At 43.2% G+C, this 18,528-nt stretch overlaps 1 protein-coding gene across 11 annotated transcripts in view; it reads right to left on the bottom strand.

Moving 5' to 3' along the window:
* Positions 1–308: 308 nt before the first annotated feature.
* Positions 309–18,528, bottom strand: part of SGMS1 (sphingomyelin synthase 1) — a 105,141-nt gene continuing 86,921 nt past the window's right edge. For all 11 annotated transcript variants that reach the window (XM_075423247.1, XM_075423249.1, XM_075423243.1 and 8 more), the window contains 5 exons: positions 16,241–17,083; positions 10,125–10,242; positions 5,452–5,605; positions 3,660–3,826; positions 309–1,340 (listed from right to left, as the gene is read on the bottom strand). In XM_075423247.1, coding sequence (XP_075279362.1) covers positions 1,161–1,340; positions 3,660–3,826; positions 5,452–5,605; positions 10,125–10,242; positions 16,241–16,863 — 1,242 coding nt within the window. In that variant the 5' untranslated portion in view covers positions 16,864–17,083 and the 3' untranslated portion in view covers positions 309–1,160. The remainder of the gene's footprint in view (positions 1,341–3,659; positions 3,827–5,451; positions 5,606–10,124; positions 10,243–16,240; positions 17,084–18,528) is intronic.

Below are 18,528 nucleotides of genomic sequence, written 5' to 3' on the forward strand. Positions count from 1 at the left end.
AAATATTTTAAAGAAATAGATTATCTTTGTTGTTTTTCAACAACATTTCAATACTGGATGGAGAAATCATTTGTAGTTCACTCAGTGATCATTTGTAAAATTCTTAAAAAAGAGAAATTCATGGCTGTTTTTCTTTTTAAAATACAGCTACCAGGTAGACAATAAAGTGATACGTTTTAGTTTGACCTGCCCACAATGTGTGAGCAAGATCGGACCCTTTTCCCCCCCACACACACATGGCAATTTCAACATTATAAGCAAATTTCCAGTTTAGCTATAAATGCAAAAATTAGTAATTATACAGTATATATAATTCTGCTTTCATTGAATACTTTATTTTAAATAAAAACATTTAAGACTGCCTACTGACCATACAATCAAGACAAGAAAGGCACTAGAAACATAGACAAATCTCTCTCTCCCAAGAAGCATTTTCTTTAAATTTTAACTCTATTCTCTGACATGTAAAAATCTTTTTAAATTTTTTCATACACATTTTGAAAAATAAAGTTAGGAAATACTTAGAAAATCACTTTACAATTTTTTTTTCTTTTTTTTTTTTTTTTTTTTTTTTTTGCATTTTTTGACACAGTCAACGCAGATTCTACAGAATCAAGATTAGCAAACCTTCCTGTGTCTATCATCTCATTCATAGTGCGGTGCAACAGGTAGAAAGATTTCTCAATTTTACCCAAAGCAGGTATTTAGAAACCTTCATATAGTCATTTGCTAGAAAATGGCTTACAGCCCAATCTTTGGGGCAAGAGATATGAAAAGTATGTTTTCCCAAGAAAATAATATGCTTTATTCCCAGACGTGACTGGAAAGACCAGAACTTATGATATAAAAGCTTTCGCTTATGCTGTCACATCATATACAAAGGAACACGGTGATGGGTAAATGTAAATCCCAAATCTATTAACAAGAAATGTATAACAGTGCAGGATAAGTTAAATTTTCTTTATTATTGTCCAACGCAGATCCTTTGGAGAGAAAAAAAGATCACAGTGCTTACCAGGTAACTGAATAGGTTAAGTCAAGGGAACTGTTAAAAGAAAGGGTTAGGGAGTGGTTGGATTTTGTTTATGGCATCTTCTCGTATGGAGTTCTTAGCACTTGGGACAGGTCCTTTACCCCCCATTTTGTCCATCAACACATTGCTATGTGTCATTCACCAGGCGGCTGTATTTCACCTGCCTGCCCCGGTACAGCACCGGCCAGGGGAAGGGCCAGTAGTACGAGCGAGGTACAATTCCTTGGACATTCTTTTCAAAGTACTGGAAGGGCTTGTACCACCAGACCCTTGCAAGGAGGTTAGTTTGGGAAGCTTCTTTTAGCACCTGTACAAAGATAATCAGAAAAAAGAAAATTACAAAAGAGCATGTCACTTCCATGACTTCACCATACATCACTTGCTACTGTTTGTCAGTGGCCTCTTGCTTACAGCTGCTTCCAAAAATCTCGATATCTAGAAACACCTCCCAAACAGATCTGCATGGACAAAGGTCAGGAGGAGCCAAGTTACTTTTCCATAGCCTCCCTGCGTGCACACCAAATGTTGCTGCCAGGTGTGGCTCATCCTCGTTTCCAAGACCTCAGCTGTTCAGTGGTCCCATAGGAAAAGAATGAACAGCCCAAAAGATCAGTCTTTCCTCTCCTTTGGGCATGGAAAAAACACAACCCACAGCACAGCTGTTTCCATAAGTATCTCTGAAATGACACATAGCTCAAGAATTGCTTCAGAACCTGGCTCTGTGCCTACAAAGCAATGACCAAGGGATGCCTTAACCCATTCAGAGGAGGGAATGAACCCTGCCCTGCCCTCCACATGCTCTACATGTCCATTCCCTCCCCTCCTCCTTCCCCCCCGTTTTGCTCCGCCTAGCCAGGACCAAGCCACAGCAGAGACACAAGGAGTGGGCAGGCACCGAGGAAGTTATCGAAGTACCCTGCTGCATGTTTTAAATGCCAGAGCAGGGAAGCATTGCATCAGCCCACTGGAAAGTGCAAGCATGGGGCTTGCATGTTAAGCTTTCCTTCCATGTCAAACTCACACATAAAATAATCTGCTTTAGCTCTAGCGGGCTTTTGCTTTTAATTTTAAGGTCAGAGACAAGCTACAGCCCTCTGCACGTGGAGCAGCACCAGGAAGGAGAGACTCGCACACAAATGCATGCTCAGGTAAGGGTCCTGGGATCAGCACTTCCCAACATCTCAGCATCTCGGTGAAGCAATGTCGAGCCATCTTCTGAGTCACATCAAGCAGCAAAACAGGTAAATGTCCATACAGCAAGGCAAAGGGCTTTTCTGAAGCAATTCCCCATTAGCACTCATGGCAATCCTCACTTCAGTCCCTTCCAGCTTGGAAGTACGGTCACTCAGTGCCATTGTTTTGACAGAGCCCAGAAGCACATTCAAAGCCTGGAAGTCAGTCTGGTGCTGTATGACAAGAGTTATGAAGTCGGGGCACTGATTGTTACTGAATACAGTGGCTCCCAAACTAACTGAACATCAAAGTGCATTCTTTGCCATTAGGCATTTGGTGGTAAAAATGTAACACAGGGCTTGACTGTGGTGTATTGCTTCAAGTAGCATTAAAACCACTGGAATAATATGACATGGTAGCTAGAAGACCCAAATATGATCTAAAAATCTGTAGCATCACAATATTAACTAATTTCCTATCATCAAACTAGGTGTTTCTTAAACATAATTAACTGGAGTCATATGCAACAGATAAGCAAAATATCTTTCTCCATGTTGCACAGAAAATATCTGGACACCAATCTGCTGTAACAGACCTAAGAGTAAGTTTCTTTCAACTCACTACGTCCTTCCCATGCATAACAGACTTGCGTATCTTCTCTCACGTTCCTCATTATTCGACATCTCTTATTGATGTCGTTCACTGGCAGGAAAGTAAGAACAACAAGAATGACATGAGACCTCATTTAGACTTCTTCATTCAACCTCTGAATCATTTATTGCTGCTTTCTGGTTGAGTACTACAAACAATGCTTTGCTCCTCCTAAGCAGCTCCTCATCCTCAGTATTTCCATCAACACCCTATTTTTCATGCCTTCTCAGACATGGGCCTTAGGACAGGAGCAGCCTGTTCCCTGTTGCACTACCCTCCAAAAGGAAAACATTTCCCTTGGTCAGGGGAACTTACCACTGCTTTGAAAAATCAGTTCATTTTTAGTGAGGCCTCATACCATTCTTCAAGAGACCCGTCATCTAACTAAAGGGTGCAAACCACAAAATACAAGGAAAACCCAGCTGGCTTAAAAAAAAAAAAAAAAAAACAAACCCCAAACACTTCTAAATGGTTTGCTCTGCTATCACAAAACTGGCCAACCGGCCCAAATGCAGACGGACTTCAGAAACTGAGGTTACACAGCGGAAGCCGAGAGGCCTGGCTGCCTGTGGGTAGACCTTCAGATATTTCTGCAGTGAAGACGCAAGGTGAACCCAGCTGATGATGCCTCTTTCTTTGCTGGCAACCCAATGTGAGGGGGGAAGAGAGGGATGCTCCACAGGACATTCAGTGGGTCCACTCCTACTGCTGCAGAAAGGCTCAAGGCAAAGTGTGGATATTCAGACATCACCACACTGCAGCAAGTGGAGCGACACGGATCCAAAGACTGGGACAAACTCACTTGCTGGTTGGCCATTGTGTGATACCACCAGAAAAGTCTTGTAGTGATGTAGTAAGCCACCACCACATCCACAGTGTAGTGGTCATGAGCAAGGAGGATGCAGAACATTCCAACCATGCTGAGTGCCCAGCAAAGCCAGTGATACCACCAGAGTCGCCGTGGGGAATCTGGAAAGAAGCACAACCAGTGATTATTTCAAAGCATAACGCTATCAGCATGCAACACTATTGCTATAATCAGCAGAGGACACAGACTACAATCTTGGTTGAGTAGTGCAATGCCTGCAGTAAGATTAAGAGCAGGAATGCTGAGATCACAAAATAAGTATCATTCTCTTAAGTTGTAACTTAAAATTATACTCAGGGGTAATGAGATCCTTGCAAAAGAGAAAGGTTATGAAATCTTGGAGAAACAGGCCCAATACGTAACCATATAATATTCCCTTCTCAGTAAAATTAACTGATTTGTATTTCAATATTGATTCTACATACAATCATAGGTTGGAAAAGACCTCTAAGATGATCAAGTCCAACAGTCAACCATCACCATCATGCCTACTAAACCGTATCCCGAAGTGCCATATCTACACATTTTTTTAACACCTACAGGGATGGGGACTCGATCTCCTCCCTGGGCAGCCTACTCCAATGCTTGACCACTCTTTCAGTAAAGATATTTTTCCTAGTATCTAAACTGAACCTCCCCTGACGCAACCTGAGGCCATCGCCTCTCGTCCTTTTGCTGGTTAGTTGGGAGAAGAGACCAACATCTGCCTCACTACAACCTCCTTTCAGGTAGCTGTAGAGAGCAGTATGGTCCGCCCTCAGCCTCCTCTTCTCCAGACTAAACCGCCCCAGTTCCCTCAGCTGCTCCTCATAGGACTTGTTCTGTAGACCCTTCACCCACCTTGTTGCCCTTCACTGGACACGCTCCAGCAACCCAATGTCTTTCTTGTAGTGAGGGGCCCAAAACTGCACACAGTACTCGAGGTGCGGCCTCACCGGTGCGGAGTACAGGGGCACGATCACCTCCCTGCTCCTGCTGGCCACACTATTCCTGATACAAGCCAGGATGCTGTTGGCCTTCTTGGCCACCTGGGCACATTGCTGGCTCATGTTCAGCTGGCTGTCAACCCCAAGGTCCTTTTCCGCTGGGCAGCTTTCCAGCCACTCCTTCCCAAGCCTGTAGCGTTGCCTGGGGTTGTTGTGCCCAAAGTGCAGGACCTGGCACTTGGCCTTGTTGAACCTCACACAGTTGGCCTTGGCCCACCGATCCAGCCTGTCCAGGTCCCTCTGCAGAGCCTTCCTACCCTCAAGCAGATTGACACTTCCACCCAACTTGGCGTCATCTGCAAACTTACTGAGGGAGCAAACAGAACTGGCAACATAGATGGCAATCCATTCCTCTTGCCTTTCATAAAAGACAACTGCATACATTAAGGCCTGATTCTTGCAACCTTTCATTTAGCATGGCATTCATCTCTCTCTAGACTAGGAGACACATAGTTAAAATACCATTCATCATGCAGGGTACAATGAAGCGTTCGATTATTTTCTACACAAAATTTCATTGAAATAAAATGCTTAATTTGGACATCTACATGGTAAAGCGTTTTGTCTCCAAAGCTTTATTTTTCAGTAAGCCCCATGTCTTTGAAGTTCTACTATTTTTATTTGATTGAAAAAGAATGCAATTTTACTTTAATTGTATTTACCAATCAGCATAACAATAATTCTTCCATTAGCAAGGAATTATATAACAGGAAATACCACATGAACAGTAACAAACTTACACTCTTTGATAAATAAGTATGTAAGAGTTAATATGACGGTGTGACCGCTGTACAGATAGTCGCCGCACATGTTGTGGGATCCTGTGATGGACAATCCTCCGCCAGCAATCAATTTCATTATCCTTCGCAAATGAGATTCCCAGTCTCCAAAAAGCTGGTGGAAGAGTAAACAACAAAAGCAAACTAAAACATCAGCGCTAACCTTTCAGAGTTTAAAGCAACGGTGTTAGCCAGCGACTTTGCCTTTCAGTTATTCTCTCTTTTTGCTTTGATACACAAGATCAACCAGTAAGTCCACAGCCTTTCCCAAAAGCTAGCAGAATACTTCTAGAGAGAAAAAGACTGGAAATAAGACATGATTTTTTTTTTTTTTTGATGCTTTACATCAGTTATAGCTAGTGTTCATGTGAGCACAGGCTGCATGCCCCTCCATTGATTTGTCTAAGATATTATTTTATTTGAAGTCTTCAACGTATGAAGAATCAAGGAAATTACTACAATTTCTCTATAAATGCAATATCCCAAAGGACAACTGTTTTTTCCTATGCTCACAATCTAGCTTGAAAAGGCATAGAAAAAAGACAAATTATTTTTTTTTACACGCATATTTGTGTACGTACACATGTGTGTAAAAACCCTTTACACCAGGTCACTTACAGTTGCAATGAAAAACAAGGCGTCTTTTCAGTGCAATACCAAAGCAAAGAACTGGTCCAAAAATTTGCTAAACTCTTGTCAGTGGCTACACTCAGAGTGCTACACTTATGTTAAAACACGTAGGTGAGCAAAAGTTGTTTTCTATGTTTTTTGTAAGTACTTATTGCTTCTACTCTGTAAAGGTGTAATCTTTCTCCCAGGTCATGTTGGCAGCCTTTGCTAATGCTTGTGGCTGTGCAGGAAAATGACCTCTAGTGAGGATCTTCAAGCAGAGCTGACGGGTTCAGATCTCTTTTTTATATATTCTTGCACGGGGATATACAATGGGCATATATATATATACAAGAACCTTATGTATATACAGTGAGGTTCAGAATAATAACTCTTGGAAAACCTATGACTTCTGTAATCATGTATCCAAAATCCAGCTTCACCAATAAAAAGGAATTAAAAATATTTCCAGCTATATCTAGAATTTTGTCATGTTCTCTAAACCTCTGTTTTTCCTTCTGTTCAAGACAGAATACACTCTAAAATCAATCAAGATTAATTTAATTCTCCCATGATATCCTCCTAGGGAAGCTCAGGAAGCGTGGGCTGGATGAGTGGTCGGTGAAGTGGATAGAGAACTGGCTGAATGGCAGAACTCAGAGGGTTGTCATCAGCGGCGCTGAGTCTAGTTGGAGGCTGGTAACAAGTGGTGTCCCCCAGGGGTCAGTACTGGGCCCAGTCTTGTTTAACTTCTTCATCAATGACCTGGATGAAGAGTTAGAGTGTACCCTCAGCAAGTTTGCTGACGACACCAAACTGGGAGGTGTGGTAGATACACCAGAAGGCTGTGCTGCCATTCAGCGTGACCTGGATAGGCTGGAAAGCTGGACAGAGAGGAACCTGATGAGGTTCAACAAAGCCAAATGCAGGGTCCTGCACCTGGGGAGGAACAACCTCATGCACCAGTACAGGCTTGGGGTGGACCTGCTGGAGAGCAGCTCTGCGGAGAGGGACCTGGGTGTCCTGGTGGACGACAGGTTAACCATGAGCCAGCAGTGTGCCCTGGCTGCCAAGAAGGCCAATGGGATCCTGGGGTGCATCAAGAAGAGTGTGGCCAGCAGGAGGAGGGAGGTTCTCCTTCCCCTCTACACTGCCCTCGTGAGGCCCCATCTGGAGTCCTGTGTCCAGTTCTGGGCTCCCCAGTTCAAGAAAGATGGAGAGCTACTGGAGAGAGTCCAGCGGAGGGCTACAAGGATGATGAGGGGACTGGAACATCTCCCCTACGAGGAGAGGTTGAGGGAACTGGGCTTGTTCAGCCTGAAGAAGAGAAGGCTGCGAGGGGACCTTATAAATGCTTACAAATATCTGAAGGGTGGGTGTCAGGAGGATGGGGCCAAGCTCTTTCCAGTGGTGCCCAGTGACAGGACAAGGGGCAATGGGCACAAACTGAGGCACAGGAAGTTCCATCTGAACAGGAGGAAGAACTTCTTCCCTCTGAGGGTGACGGAGCACTGGAACAGGCTGCCCAGGGAGTTTGTGGAGTCTGCTTCTCTGGAGATATTCAAGACCCGCCTGGACAAGGTCCTGTGCAGCCTGCTGTAGGTGACCCTGCTTCAGCAGGAGGGTTGGACTAGATGACCCACAGTGGTCCCTTCCAACCCCTAATATTCTGTGATTCTGTGATTCTGTTCATAACAGCGCATGCCCTACAGATGGTATCCAACAGAAAACAGGACAAAGTGCCCAAGATGTATGTACACCTAACCCAAACCCAGATTTAACGCACAGAAGAGAGTATCTCACTCCAAACTCTAAGGCCTCCCACCACCCCACCTTGGAAAGTCTTCAAAATTGTTTCTTTCCACTTCAGATTGCAAAAACATATATGGTATTCGTCAGAGCACAGTGCCAATCTTCTGCACAGCTTTAACTCACACAATCCACGTGAGCAACAGGGACATTCCTCCATGCATGATGGATTTGCTTTGTCCCACCTCCAATCCACAACACTGGCTCAGAGGGTATTTCTGAAAAAACTTCAATTTGTCTTAGGAAAGCCAAAATAAAGCAAACCAAGTCCTGCTGGTGAGGACATCCCTGTCCCTCCTCCAAGGTGACTGACAGGTGGCTAGCACCATCCCCAGACCTTGCTTCTGCTGCTCCCAGATCTTACACAAGGCCAAATGCTAAACAAATCCACAAAGAAAACGTGCGCTGTAGGACAAACACAACCAGGAGGTACTGAGCACCTCCAGGACCCAACGGGAAGCAGGACCCATCTGAGCTCAAAGGAGGAGGACTAATGGATCAATGCACACGACTACACACGTGCTGCATCCTTATCTCATTTTACGAAGTTTTAAAATCCACAATAACCATTTAACAGTCCAGCAAACATGGATACCCCCAGCTGGCCATTACAGGCATGTTGTTCCTTTATTTTAAAAGCTCATTCTTGCTTTAAGAAGTGGAAATTGTACTTTTCAGACAGACTTATGCAGGGTCTTTGCAGTGATTAAAATACTTCCTTCTAACAGCTCCTTACAAAACATGAAAACGCTCCTCAAAGCCCACTCTTCACAATCACACATAACTCACTAAGGTGTTGAGAGGTTATTCGTTTCCCACCAGTATATTTATAGCTTTCAAGAAAGCTCAGCTAATCCTTAGTCTTATTGGGACAACAGAAGATTACAACACAAACTTGTCTTTACTTGAGTAATGAGGCAGACTTGCCAATGCTGTGAATTTCCAAAAATGGCAGACTTACTCACTTTGGCCCATACATATCTGTGTTCTTGCTTTTTTAAGTTCGTAACAGCTGACTGATCAAATACAACGTTGATTCCTCTCCCGTCACTTTTGTTTACAAAGACCTTGGTCCCTCACGAAGCCACACGTGGCTTGGCAAATGCTCTGCCTTGTCAAACAACTCCTGCAGCACATTTGTTGACTTTATTTCCCCGAGGAACTGAAATGTTTCAACTTTGTACTGCAGGTTTGTACGTACCAGTAATCCTCACTGAAACAGCATCTGCACATGTTATTGAGTCAAATCAGGAGTCTGACTTGTGATTTTACTACCTGTCATCTCACTAATGGCTGTGCATACAAAACTGCTGAACTGTGCATGCAGTAGATACCTCATAGAAATTAGTTCTTTACCCCTCTTTCTCCTGCTTAAATCAAGTTATAGCACAAACAACTGCAGGAGAGGCACGGAGATGAACCACTATGGAGAAAGAACACTTGTGTCTCATAGATACACCTTGTTCACTACCGTAGAAGTTCAGTCTGTATTAGACCGCATTTCCCTACCACAAACAGCATGTTGCAGTAAGGACCACGCTTACACCAATGCTTGTGTGATATGAGATGGATGCAACACCACCATCCCTGTCCCATCTCCACCTCAAGCACGCGAATTACCATTCAAGGCTGACTACAAGGGTCTTGCCTAAGCACCTCTATGTCAGTAGCTTGGTTTCAGCCACGCTTTCGCAAGCCCATTTTATTCCTCAGCACAACAAACAGGAGTCAGTGCTAGGCTGGAGAGGAGGCAGCAAGTCCTTAGGCTAACACAACTGCAAAAATATATGCAGGGACAAACGGCTGCAAAGGAGACACGAGTTTCACCAGCCTTAGAAGAGTCTCTCTGGGCCATTTTCAAACACCAGTCATACCTGGATTTGACACACATGGCACCTCCATGGGTTGCACATCTTTGTCTGCTTCAGTGGAAACAGAAAAATGCAGAACATGCAAATTAGCTGAAAATGCTACAGAAATTGCATAGATTAGCACTTTGAAAAGGGTGGGAATGCCTACACTGCCCCAAAGCAACCGTCAACACCTTCACCGAGAGGGAAGCTGATGATCTGCAGAAGGACGTCCCCATCACGCCAAACCGGTATTTTCAAATTAGTAACAATTATTGAGAAAGTGTTGCTCACAGTTCTGGTAACAGCAGGACAAGCGGAAAACATACAGATCAAAATATGGAAAGACAGACAGAAATAGTTTACCTTTGGAGAACACCTGAAATGCATGCCAGGTACTGGGAGTGTAGTCACATACATTGTAATACACCGATACAGGTATAGTGTGCCAACTATACAGAAAAATCTCCTGCTAATTATAGACCTAGAAGAAAAAAAAATAAGATAAAACAAGAGAGGAAAAAAATAAGGAGGTCACTCAATACAAACAAAATACGCAAAGGTAAATAAAACAAACTACCAACTGTTCTCTTCTCGATGCTTTTGAAATGTGTGACAGTATCAGCTTACATCTGAGAATACTAAATTACTTTGCAAATATTCCCATGCTTTACAGGTCAGAAACACAAGAGCAACTGAACTAACACTACTCACAAAGGTGATTACAGGAAATATAAGGATTGGAATGCAAAAGCCTGTGCAGATATAGCATTGAAGATATTAAAAGGGATTTCATGCCCCACGCCCCCTTATTAGCTTTGAGCAATCACTAATTTTCTATTCAAGGCAGGGGATAAAGTTACAATGTTTTCATTATAAGATGAAAAGGAGTAAGTTTATTTCGGTTGACACACACATTCAGTAATTACAAAGGAATGCTTGAGAAGAAATAGCTTGTATGACCCAAACAAGTGAGAACACCTCTTTCCTGAGGAATATTACAGAGGAAGCAATTCACATCAGCAACAAAACCCTGGAAATACAAATTTAGAGCTGCACTGGCTACAGGACAGGTTGTTTTCATAGGAAGCCACTCTCAACGTAAGTGGCCATAGCTGCAAAGAGATTTATTCATTGAGGGCTGCCAGTGAGTTGCTGACATACGCAGAAAGGATACATACAATTTTGGGGTACTGTGATGCTGTTCCGCAAAACCAGCAAGAGCACATGGGGCAAAGAACTGTAGTTTTGACTCAGGAGTGACAGCCAGCCCCAAAACTGGCCTGCTGAGTATCACTACTATATACCAGCTAATAACATCACAAGGAAAGAGCTATGATAATTAAACCCCTTCTGGCACATCCATCAGGACAGGAGCAGCCTCTGTCTGAGCTCACATAGAGCTCAGCAAAGAGAAGTCACTGCCAGCATTACAAAAATCAATGGCAGTTCATGACCTTAACCACATCAGCCCTTTGCATCCTACTGGCTACAGACCCTGTTGTTTCAGTTGATTTTAAATTGTTGTTATACACAACTACAGTCATTGTTCTGGTTTTGGTTGAAACAGAACCAATTCTCTTTTAGTGAATCATTCTTATAGCTAAGCTCTTCTAAGTAACTGCATTTTTCTGAAGTTGGCTGCGTATTTTACAGACAATGTCTGCTCCAAAGCTGGTGACACCTAATGTTTATAGTTACACTGAGCTAACGGTAAGAAAGGAATGCAGAAAAAGGCCCCTGTTTATAATTATTACTATAGCAGCCAAGGTCACCAATAGATCTCTTAGGTCCCACAAGTGAGGGTTGTAAAGGGTCGCACTTGCAGGGAGGGGAGGACAGAACAGGTGACCCGATACTGACCAACACCATATTCTATGCCATGCACATCATACTCGGTTTAAAGCTGGGGGATCACGAGCGTCTCACTCTCTTTGTCCACGGCCAGCTGCTGAAGAGGACTCTGTTCCTTGTCCTGCCTGCAATCCTGATCCAGATCCCGATCCGTGCGTTCCCGAGTCCAGTTCCTGTCTGCTGCCAAGGCCAGTCTGGGACTGCCTGGTGCTGCCCGGCAGCTGCTGGCGGGATGCCAGCACCCAACACCCAACTCTGGGAAACTCAGTGTTGGTTTTGTATGTTTTGCCTTATTTCTCCTGTTATTATTATTAACACTTTTTATATTCAGTTTGTAAGTCTCTCCCTTTTTCTCCTTTTCCCCTTCCTTTGGTGGGAGGGCAGAGGTTAGTAAAGAGCATCTGCCACTGTTTATTGCCGCCCTGCTCTAAACGGTGACAATCATTCAGGGAATTCAAGGGTTACAACACAAGCTGCAAGTTCTGGCATTCATTTGTTGCTGTTTTGAAGCATTCACTTTTTAAAAAATAGTATTTCTATCAAGCCAAGCTCTTTCAAAGCTCAAAATTGGCCATTTTTTAAATTTTTAACAGCTTTTGGCAGACTTATTAAACTGTAGTGCTCCACTCTCGGAGGAGTATGACTTTGCAGTGCCAGATCAATAACAACTTGAGTGTCTTAATTTATCAGAAAAGCTTCAACTGTTACAACGTAAACGCATTTTGCACTCAAGTGCTCACTGCTACTGGAACACAGTATTCCATATTTTTTCTTTCCCCCTCCTGGTGTAAACATGGACAAAGCTGGGAGTTAAAAATTATACTTTATTAATGTAGCTCCATGGAATGAAATTTAAGAGTGCAAGGCACCATGCCATTGCAGCAGCACTTTTCCTCCATGTTGGGTGATCCAATAAAGATCTCACACTTGTGCCTCGCATGAGTCACAGACATGCCCAGACATGAACTTGCTTTTCTTTATAACCTGGAGCGAACAGCGGGGTTGGGGATTAAAGACTAAGCAGCACTGTATTTCAAGAGACCGAAGAAGCAGCAGTGTTTTATCGAGCACTCAACTCTTTTTTTAATTAAAATTACCCACAAACCCACTGATTATCTGGACTTAGCATATTTTAGCTTAGGAAAGTCTGCATCAAAGTCCTCTGTACTGTAGTACTAAAAGAGAAAAGCCTCATATTTTCCCTTCTCAAAAGGATTTGTGTGTGTGCACATGTGTGATCAGAAGCCCGCTAGCAAGTACAACCTCTAAGCTTATTACTGGCCAAGACAACTTTTACTACAACTATCCAGACCTCACCTAATGCAGGTAGCGAGCATGCTGCTTTTTCAATCCCCTCAGCGTGCACGCTGAATGCAGATGCCAAGCATGGCCAAAACCCAGTATTGTACTTCTTCCAAGAACATACGGAAATGTTTCCCAGAGAAGTTAGTTCTGCCTTGGCAGCTCACCTGGACTACTCGAGCTCCCTGCACTGCCTGTGGAAAACGCCTGGGCAGCCCAGAGTCACTAAGACCTGCACACCTACCCTGCTCCTGCTTTCTGGTGAGAAACCAACCCAATGCCACGGATAGTATTCTATACGGATGTTCAAAGCAAGCTGTCACTGATTTCCTCACACCAAATCTAGTGCCTTTCCCTGAAGCCAGCCAGGAACTCCAGCCTCTACCTGAAGGGAAAACTAATTTTCAGGCAAGAAAGCAGTAACAGGGGCCAAGAGAAACCCTGCACTCTGTTTGCTGGACAGGCACACTCAACACCCCCTTCCAATTCTGCAGTCCAACAAAGATGACACGTAGGTCCTATTCAACATCATCATGCAATGCCTGCATGCAACAAAGAAGACCCAAGTGATCAGTGTCCTGAATGACACATCTGTATCGCCCTTCACTGCTTGGGAGAACAGTAGGCTCAACTTGGATAAAACCAGCTTATTGCCAAATAATGGATCTGGTAGGATAAGCAATAGGCATTTCAATGCCTGGCAAAGTAAGTGTTTCAAAAAGTCTGAAACTATGAAGCTGCCTCCTTCAGTCAAAGGTTCAACCCAGCCACTGGCTGCAATTCAGCTCATGGGTAACAATGCTGCTGGTTCACTGGTGACCCTGAGCTTGCACTTGGAGACATCCGTGAATGGTATCTCTATCACCTGAGTAGGCAAGGAACCAGGCCTCATCCAGCAATCATCTGGCTTCACGCCTTATCTTCAGATCTTGAATGGAGCATAGCAATGGCTATCCCTGATACCATCAGAGGTCAGAGAAGTGAGGAAGGTCTAGCTGGCTTAATTCCCTATCTTTATTCTTGAACGAGGTTTCAAAGGGAGGTGATAACCCACACCACAAAAGTGATTCAGCTCTTTTTATAGCACTTAGTGGTTCACCATCCAAAGCCACAATTTTGAGGTCCCCCAGATAAAGAGACCTCACTGGGCTCCTGTTCCCATGAGCACCTCTCCCATTCTTCCCTTTCTGCTGCTTACCAACAGCTTGGGCCTCTCAGACTTCAATGTTTCTGCTCATTGACATAAGACTTTTAGTCTCCAAAGCATTAGCTGATGAGTCACACATTAACCATCACTGACCAGCTATTCCAGGGCTGATAACGGGAACAGAAAGCTCTGCAACTCCCTGACATCTTACCCTACACCAGAAAGAGCCTTTCTAAAGCAAGTAAAAACAAATCCACCAAAGCAAACGGGGATGGGGTGGGATCTTCATATCTATCAATGATATCAACATACATTATCGTCAAGTCAATCCATGTCTCACTGCTTCAAAATCTCCAGGGACCTTATGGATTCTGCTGTTACTTATCTAAAGACTCCGCTCAGCTCCATCACAGGGTGTTTGATCCCTCATATTGCCCTATTAACCTGACACCTTATTCTTGAGAGCAATTCTGTGTCACCTTCCATGTCCCTTGCTTTTGAACAGTATTTATGCTCAGAGACAGCAAGAAAGTTAATGGTCCCTCACATTTACCGTAGGCAGCTGGAGCAGTGAGGAGACAAGCTGGAGTGCAGTTGGTAGCACTGCAGCTACCAACTTAAGAGTAATACTGAAGCTTACAGCCATAAACAAAGCAACAGGCCAAGCCAGGGTAAATCCCTCCTCCTGTACACATGTACACATTAAAAAAAAAAAAAAAAGGCAATTCCACAGTTTTTTTACTGTCCTATAGTAACTATAAAGTAACCAATTAATTTCCTTTAAGGAATATCACCTCTGTAAAGTGTACAATGGTTTTAAAATTTCACCTGATATAATACATTAAGTAGTATAAAGCAGCAGAAAGGATGAATAAACCATCATCTCAGTCTTGTGGATTACTTAAGCATTTGTCAGATTCCTATGGAAATCCACAGCTGTGTTGCACAAAGGTATCCTGCCCCAGCTTAGCAATTATCTCTTTTCAAGCCGCCTGTACCTTATGCAGCTTTTGAAGCACATGCTTATGTTTAAGTTTTAATGTTTTTCTCCATTACAAGGGAGACTAATCCACTGGCCTCTGTTTTTATTTCTTCTAAAAAGTGAAATCTGTAATTCTAAGGTTATTACAAAGTCCCATGAACTGCGGGATCTTGTATTTCAAATGGTGGGGCCCAAATTACATTCCTTCCTCAGTTTCCTACATAGGAGTCACAAAAAACAGTCAGTGAACAGGTAAAGAATGAGATGTTGTATTAGCAGAGGAGAAGAGGAGACCCTCTTTGGGCTGGACAGCTGTGGGGACATGCTCGTGCCTGGTTTTTGAAAGGAAAGGTGATATACTGCCTCGTATGGCTTAAAGCCACTTGACTTTGAACACTTCATTCACAGCCATAGTGGCACAAGGGTTTGTAACAGACACTTGTGGTAAGGCAGCCCAAGGTGTGGATTTATGGCCGTATAAATACCTTAAATTAAGCATCCACACGCGCTCTGTAGACAGTAAGCAGTAGGTTATTTCCACTGGCAGGCAAATTCACCCTTGCAATTCTGACCAGTATAAGCAAGGAGGCAGACAACCATTAAGACCTTGCAAATTCATTGCGTATCTATGCTTTTCTATATTCTATGATTAGCTTTTAGCATACTTTGTGTTTGACACCACCTGTCCCACCTAATGTCACAGAGAAAACGTATTTAAATTCTTTTCCACACAGCACTGTTTAGGTACATGCCTGCTGGTTTTGTCCAAGAGTATCATAATCTTAGGTTAGGTCTTTACAGCAGGCGAACTACAGAGACAATACATCAACCCCAGGTTGACACCATTGTGAGCTGTGCTCCCTTTAAACAGACAGGACAGTCAATTGAGTTAAGAACATCATTACATCCAATCTATGACTTTTCACACACGAAAAGGGTTCAAGTTAACTGTGCAGGCAAAGACGATCAGGGCTATTTCTTAATTTCTTATATAGCAGTTGGACTGAACTTCTCCCTTTTCCACTAGCAGCCCATACAAACTGCAGAGACTGTGGCATGATCACTATTTCAGTTTCAGACGCCAAAATCAGAAAGATCACAAGCAGCTTCATTTTGTTTGGATGTAAACCAGTATCTGACCTCCAAAAGCCATCAGAAGTATACTCTAACACTCAGTTTTCAAATGGTTTTACTTACTTGTATTTTAAGAGCAGCCACTGAACAAACCACAGCCCTACAAGGATCATGCCGTTGATCTCACAAATAGAAAAAGCCCATTGCACCCGATCAAAGCGATCAAAAAAAGCATCTGGCAGGGGAGGCTGCACCTCCTTGGGAGGCACTCGTTCATGAACGACTGAGATAGTCACTGTGGTAAAGACGAAACAAAAAAGTGCATAAACAAAAGCCAGGAAAGTCTTGCCCCATTCCATAGGATACTGTGAGCGCTCTGGCTCTGGCATGGGGATCTTTATCATCTCCTTCTTATACCCATTTGGCATCCCATTCAGCTTCATTTTACTGCTAAAGCCATTCTCCCGCATGGTGTTGCTCACACTGACGTGGATGTGCCCGTTGATGTGCCCGTTTTTGTGAGCCTCAATGTGGTGAGCCATTTTTAAAGTTTCAATCATGTGCAATAGCCGCTGTCCGCTGTCGGAAGACACCCGGGAGAGAGGAGTCTTCTTAAAATCCTCCTCTGTGAGGCTGATCAAATCCTGCCCGGTGAAGCTCTTCAATGGCTCACAGTACTCCGGCACAGCATTTTCTGTTAGCCAATTTGTCACTTCCTCAGGTGACCACAACACCACTTCTTTCATCTCGCCAGGCAGCTGAGGCACAGTCTGACATCGATTTTAAACTGGGCAGCAGTCACTGTGACTCCAATGTGTCAGAAAGCTCCTCCTTGGCTTCATCTTGTCTGAGGAAGCAGTTTGGCGAGAGGCAAGTCCCTGTCTCTAACCATCCGACACAAGCATCAAGGCGCTGTGGCAAGCACAGGAAACAGTTCACTTCATATTCATGTTGGCATTCTTCTTCCTGGGGAGGAGAAAAACCCCAAGTCAGGTATTAGGACAGCATTTACCAGTAGTTTGCAATTCATGTTTAAAGACAAAATTACTGCAAAATATTAGCTAGGTTCTGGCATGGAAAAGACTGATTTGAGCCCTAGCCTTGTACACACAGTGCTGTCCTTTCCAAGCTTGCTACTGATTTCTCAAGAGCTTTAACAGTTTTGTATTATAAACAACTCTTTGCAGCTGTGGGAAGGACTTCTTCGCACTCTGTATTTGTTAAATTTTCTATAACTACGTGGCTCTGGTCCATAACCAGTACCCAAACTCCTCTTACTAATACTAATGGATTTAAGGATCTACAGAACAAATGTTTACTGTTATTCATGTCACAAACTGTCTCTCCCCCTTACAGACTGGTATGTCAACGCAATGTGTTGCACCTAGTTATTGAATAGGAAGCCTGGTTTTTGTTCTGCAAGGCAAAAACATCTAGTGTACCACGAAAACCGCTTTTCTACAAGTCAGCAACACAAAAAAATTTATGTAGATAAGCAAGGTTATACTCTCTGGGCCAAAGCATCAGCTAGAAAATCAATGCCCAAACAGGTTAGCCTGAAAATAAACCAAAGCATTTAGGTTTTCAGGACTCTAACAGATGTTTAAGCAGCTCTTCAAGATAAATTTTACAGTTTCCATGGTATACTGCTACCATTCAAATAAATGTTTGTCATCAGCTAACAAAGGAAACAGCAGAAAAATGAAAGTGAAGCGCTTTTTTTTTTTAAAAAAAAAAGGAACTAGGTAACAAACTCCTACACTCAATTAATTACAAATTAGCTTAGAAAGCTTAGAAAAGCTGATCACTTCCAAAATAAAAATTACAGGAAAACAGATGCTGCTTGCTGGAACCTCTTCCTGCATTTCTGAGACATGAGCAGCAAAATCCTCAGCACAAGGCAGCGATTGTGTGGCAGTGAACGCCACTAGCAAATTCCCAGGTTTGAGACCTTTATTCAGTGAACAAACAACAAATGGTCCACCCCAGAGCAAAGAGAGGAAAACAGTGAGAATCCCTGTCTTCAGCCTGCCATCCCACAGACCAAGTCACTCTTGCAGGAGACTGTGGCATCATTAACACAAAGTGACCTAAAGAAAGTAACAGCATGGGGAAAAAACACTTCATATTTTCAAAAGTCATATCGTGCTTTTATCAGCTTAAAGAATATTTTTAGCCTCTTACAAGCTACCAGATGTTTGTGTTTCATCACAGGGAGCAAAGTTGCCACTGAGAAAAAACAAAATAACCTATAGTATTGGTACAATTTGAGTAGAAGTTGTACAAAACAGATACAGAGCTATACTCCTACGCAAAATGTGACCGTGCTGCACATAAATATATTTTTTGAGCTGTTACCTCTGAATCGAGCAAGAAACACAAGTGCAGCTTTTAATCTGTTTCTCCATGGA

This window comes from Opisthocomus hoazin, chromosome 6, assembly GCF_030867145.1.
Source record: "Opisthocomus hoazin isolate bOpiHoa1 chromosome 6, bOpiHoa1.hap1, whole genome shotgun sequence".
In the NCBI taxonomy this organism is placed as follows: Eukaryota; Metazoa; Chordata; class Aves; order Opisthocomiformes; family Opisthocomidae; genus Opisthocomus; species Opisthocomus hoazin.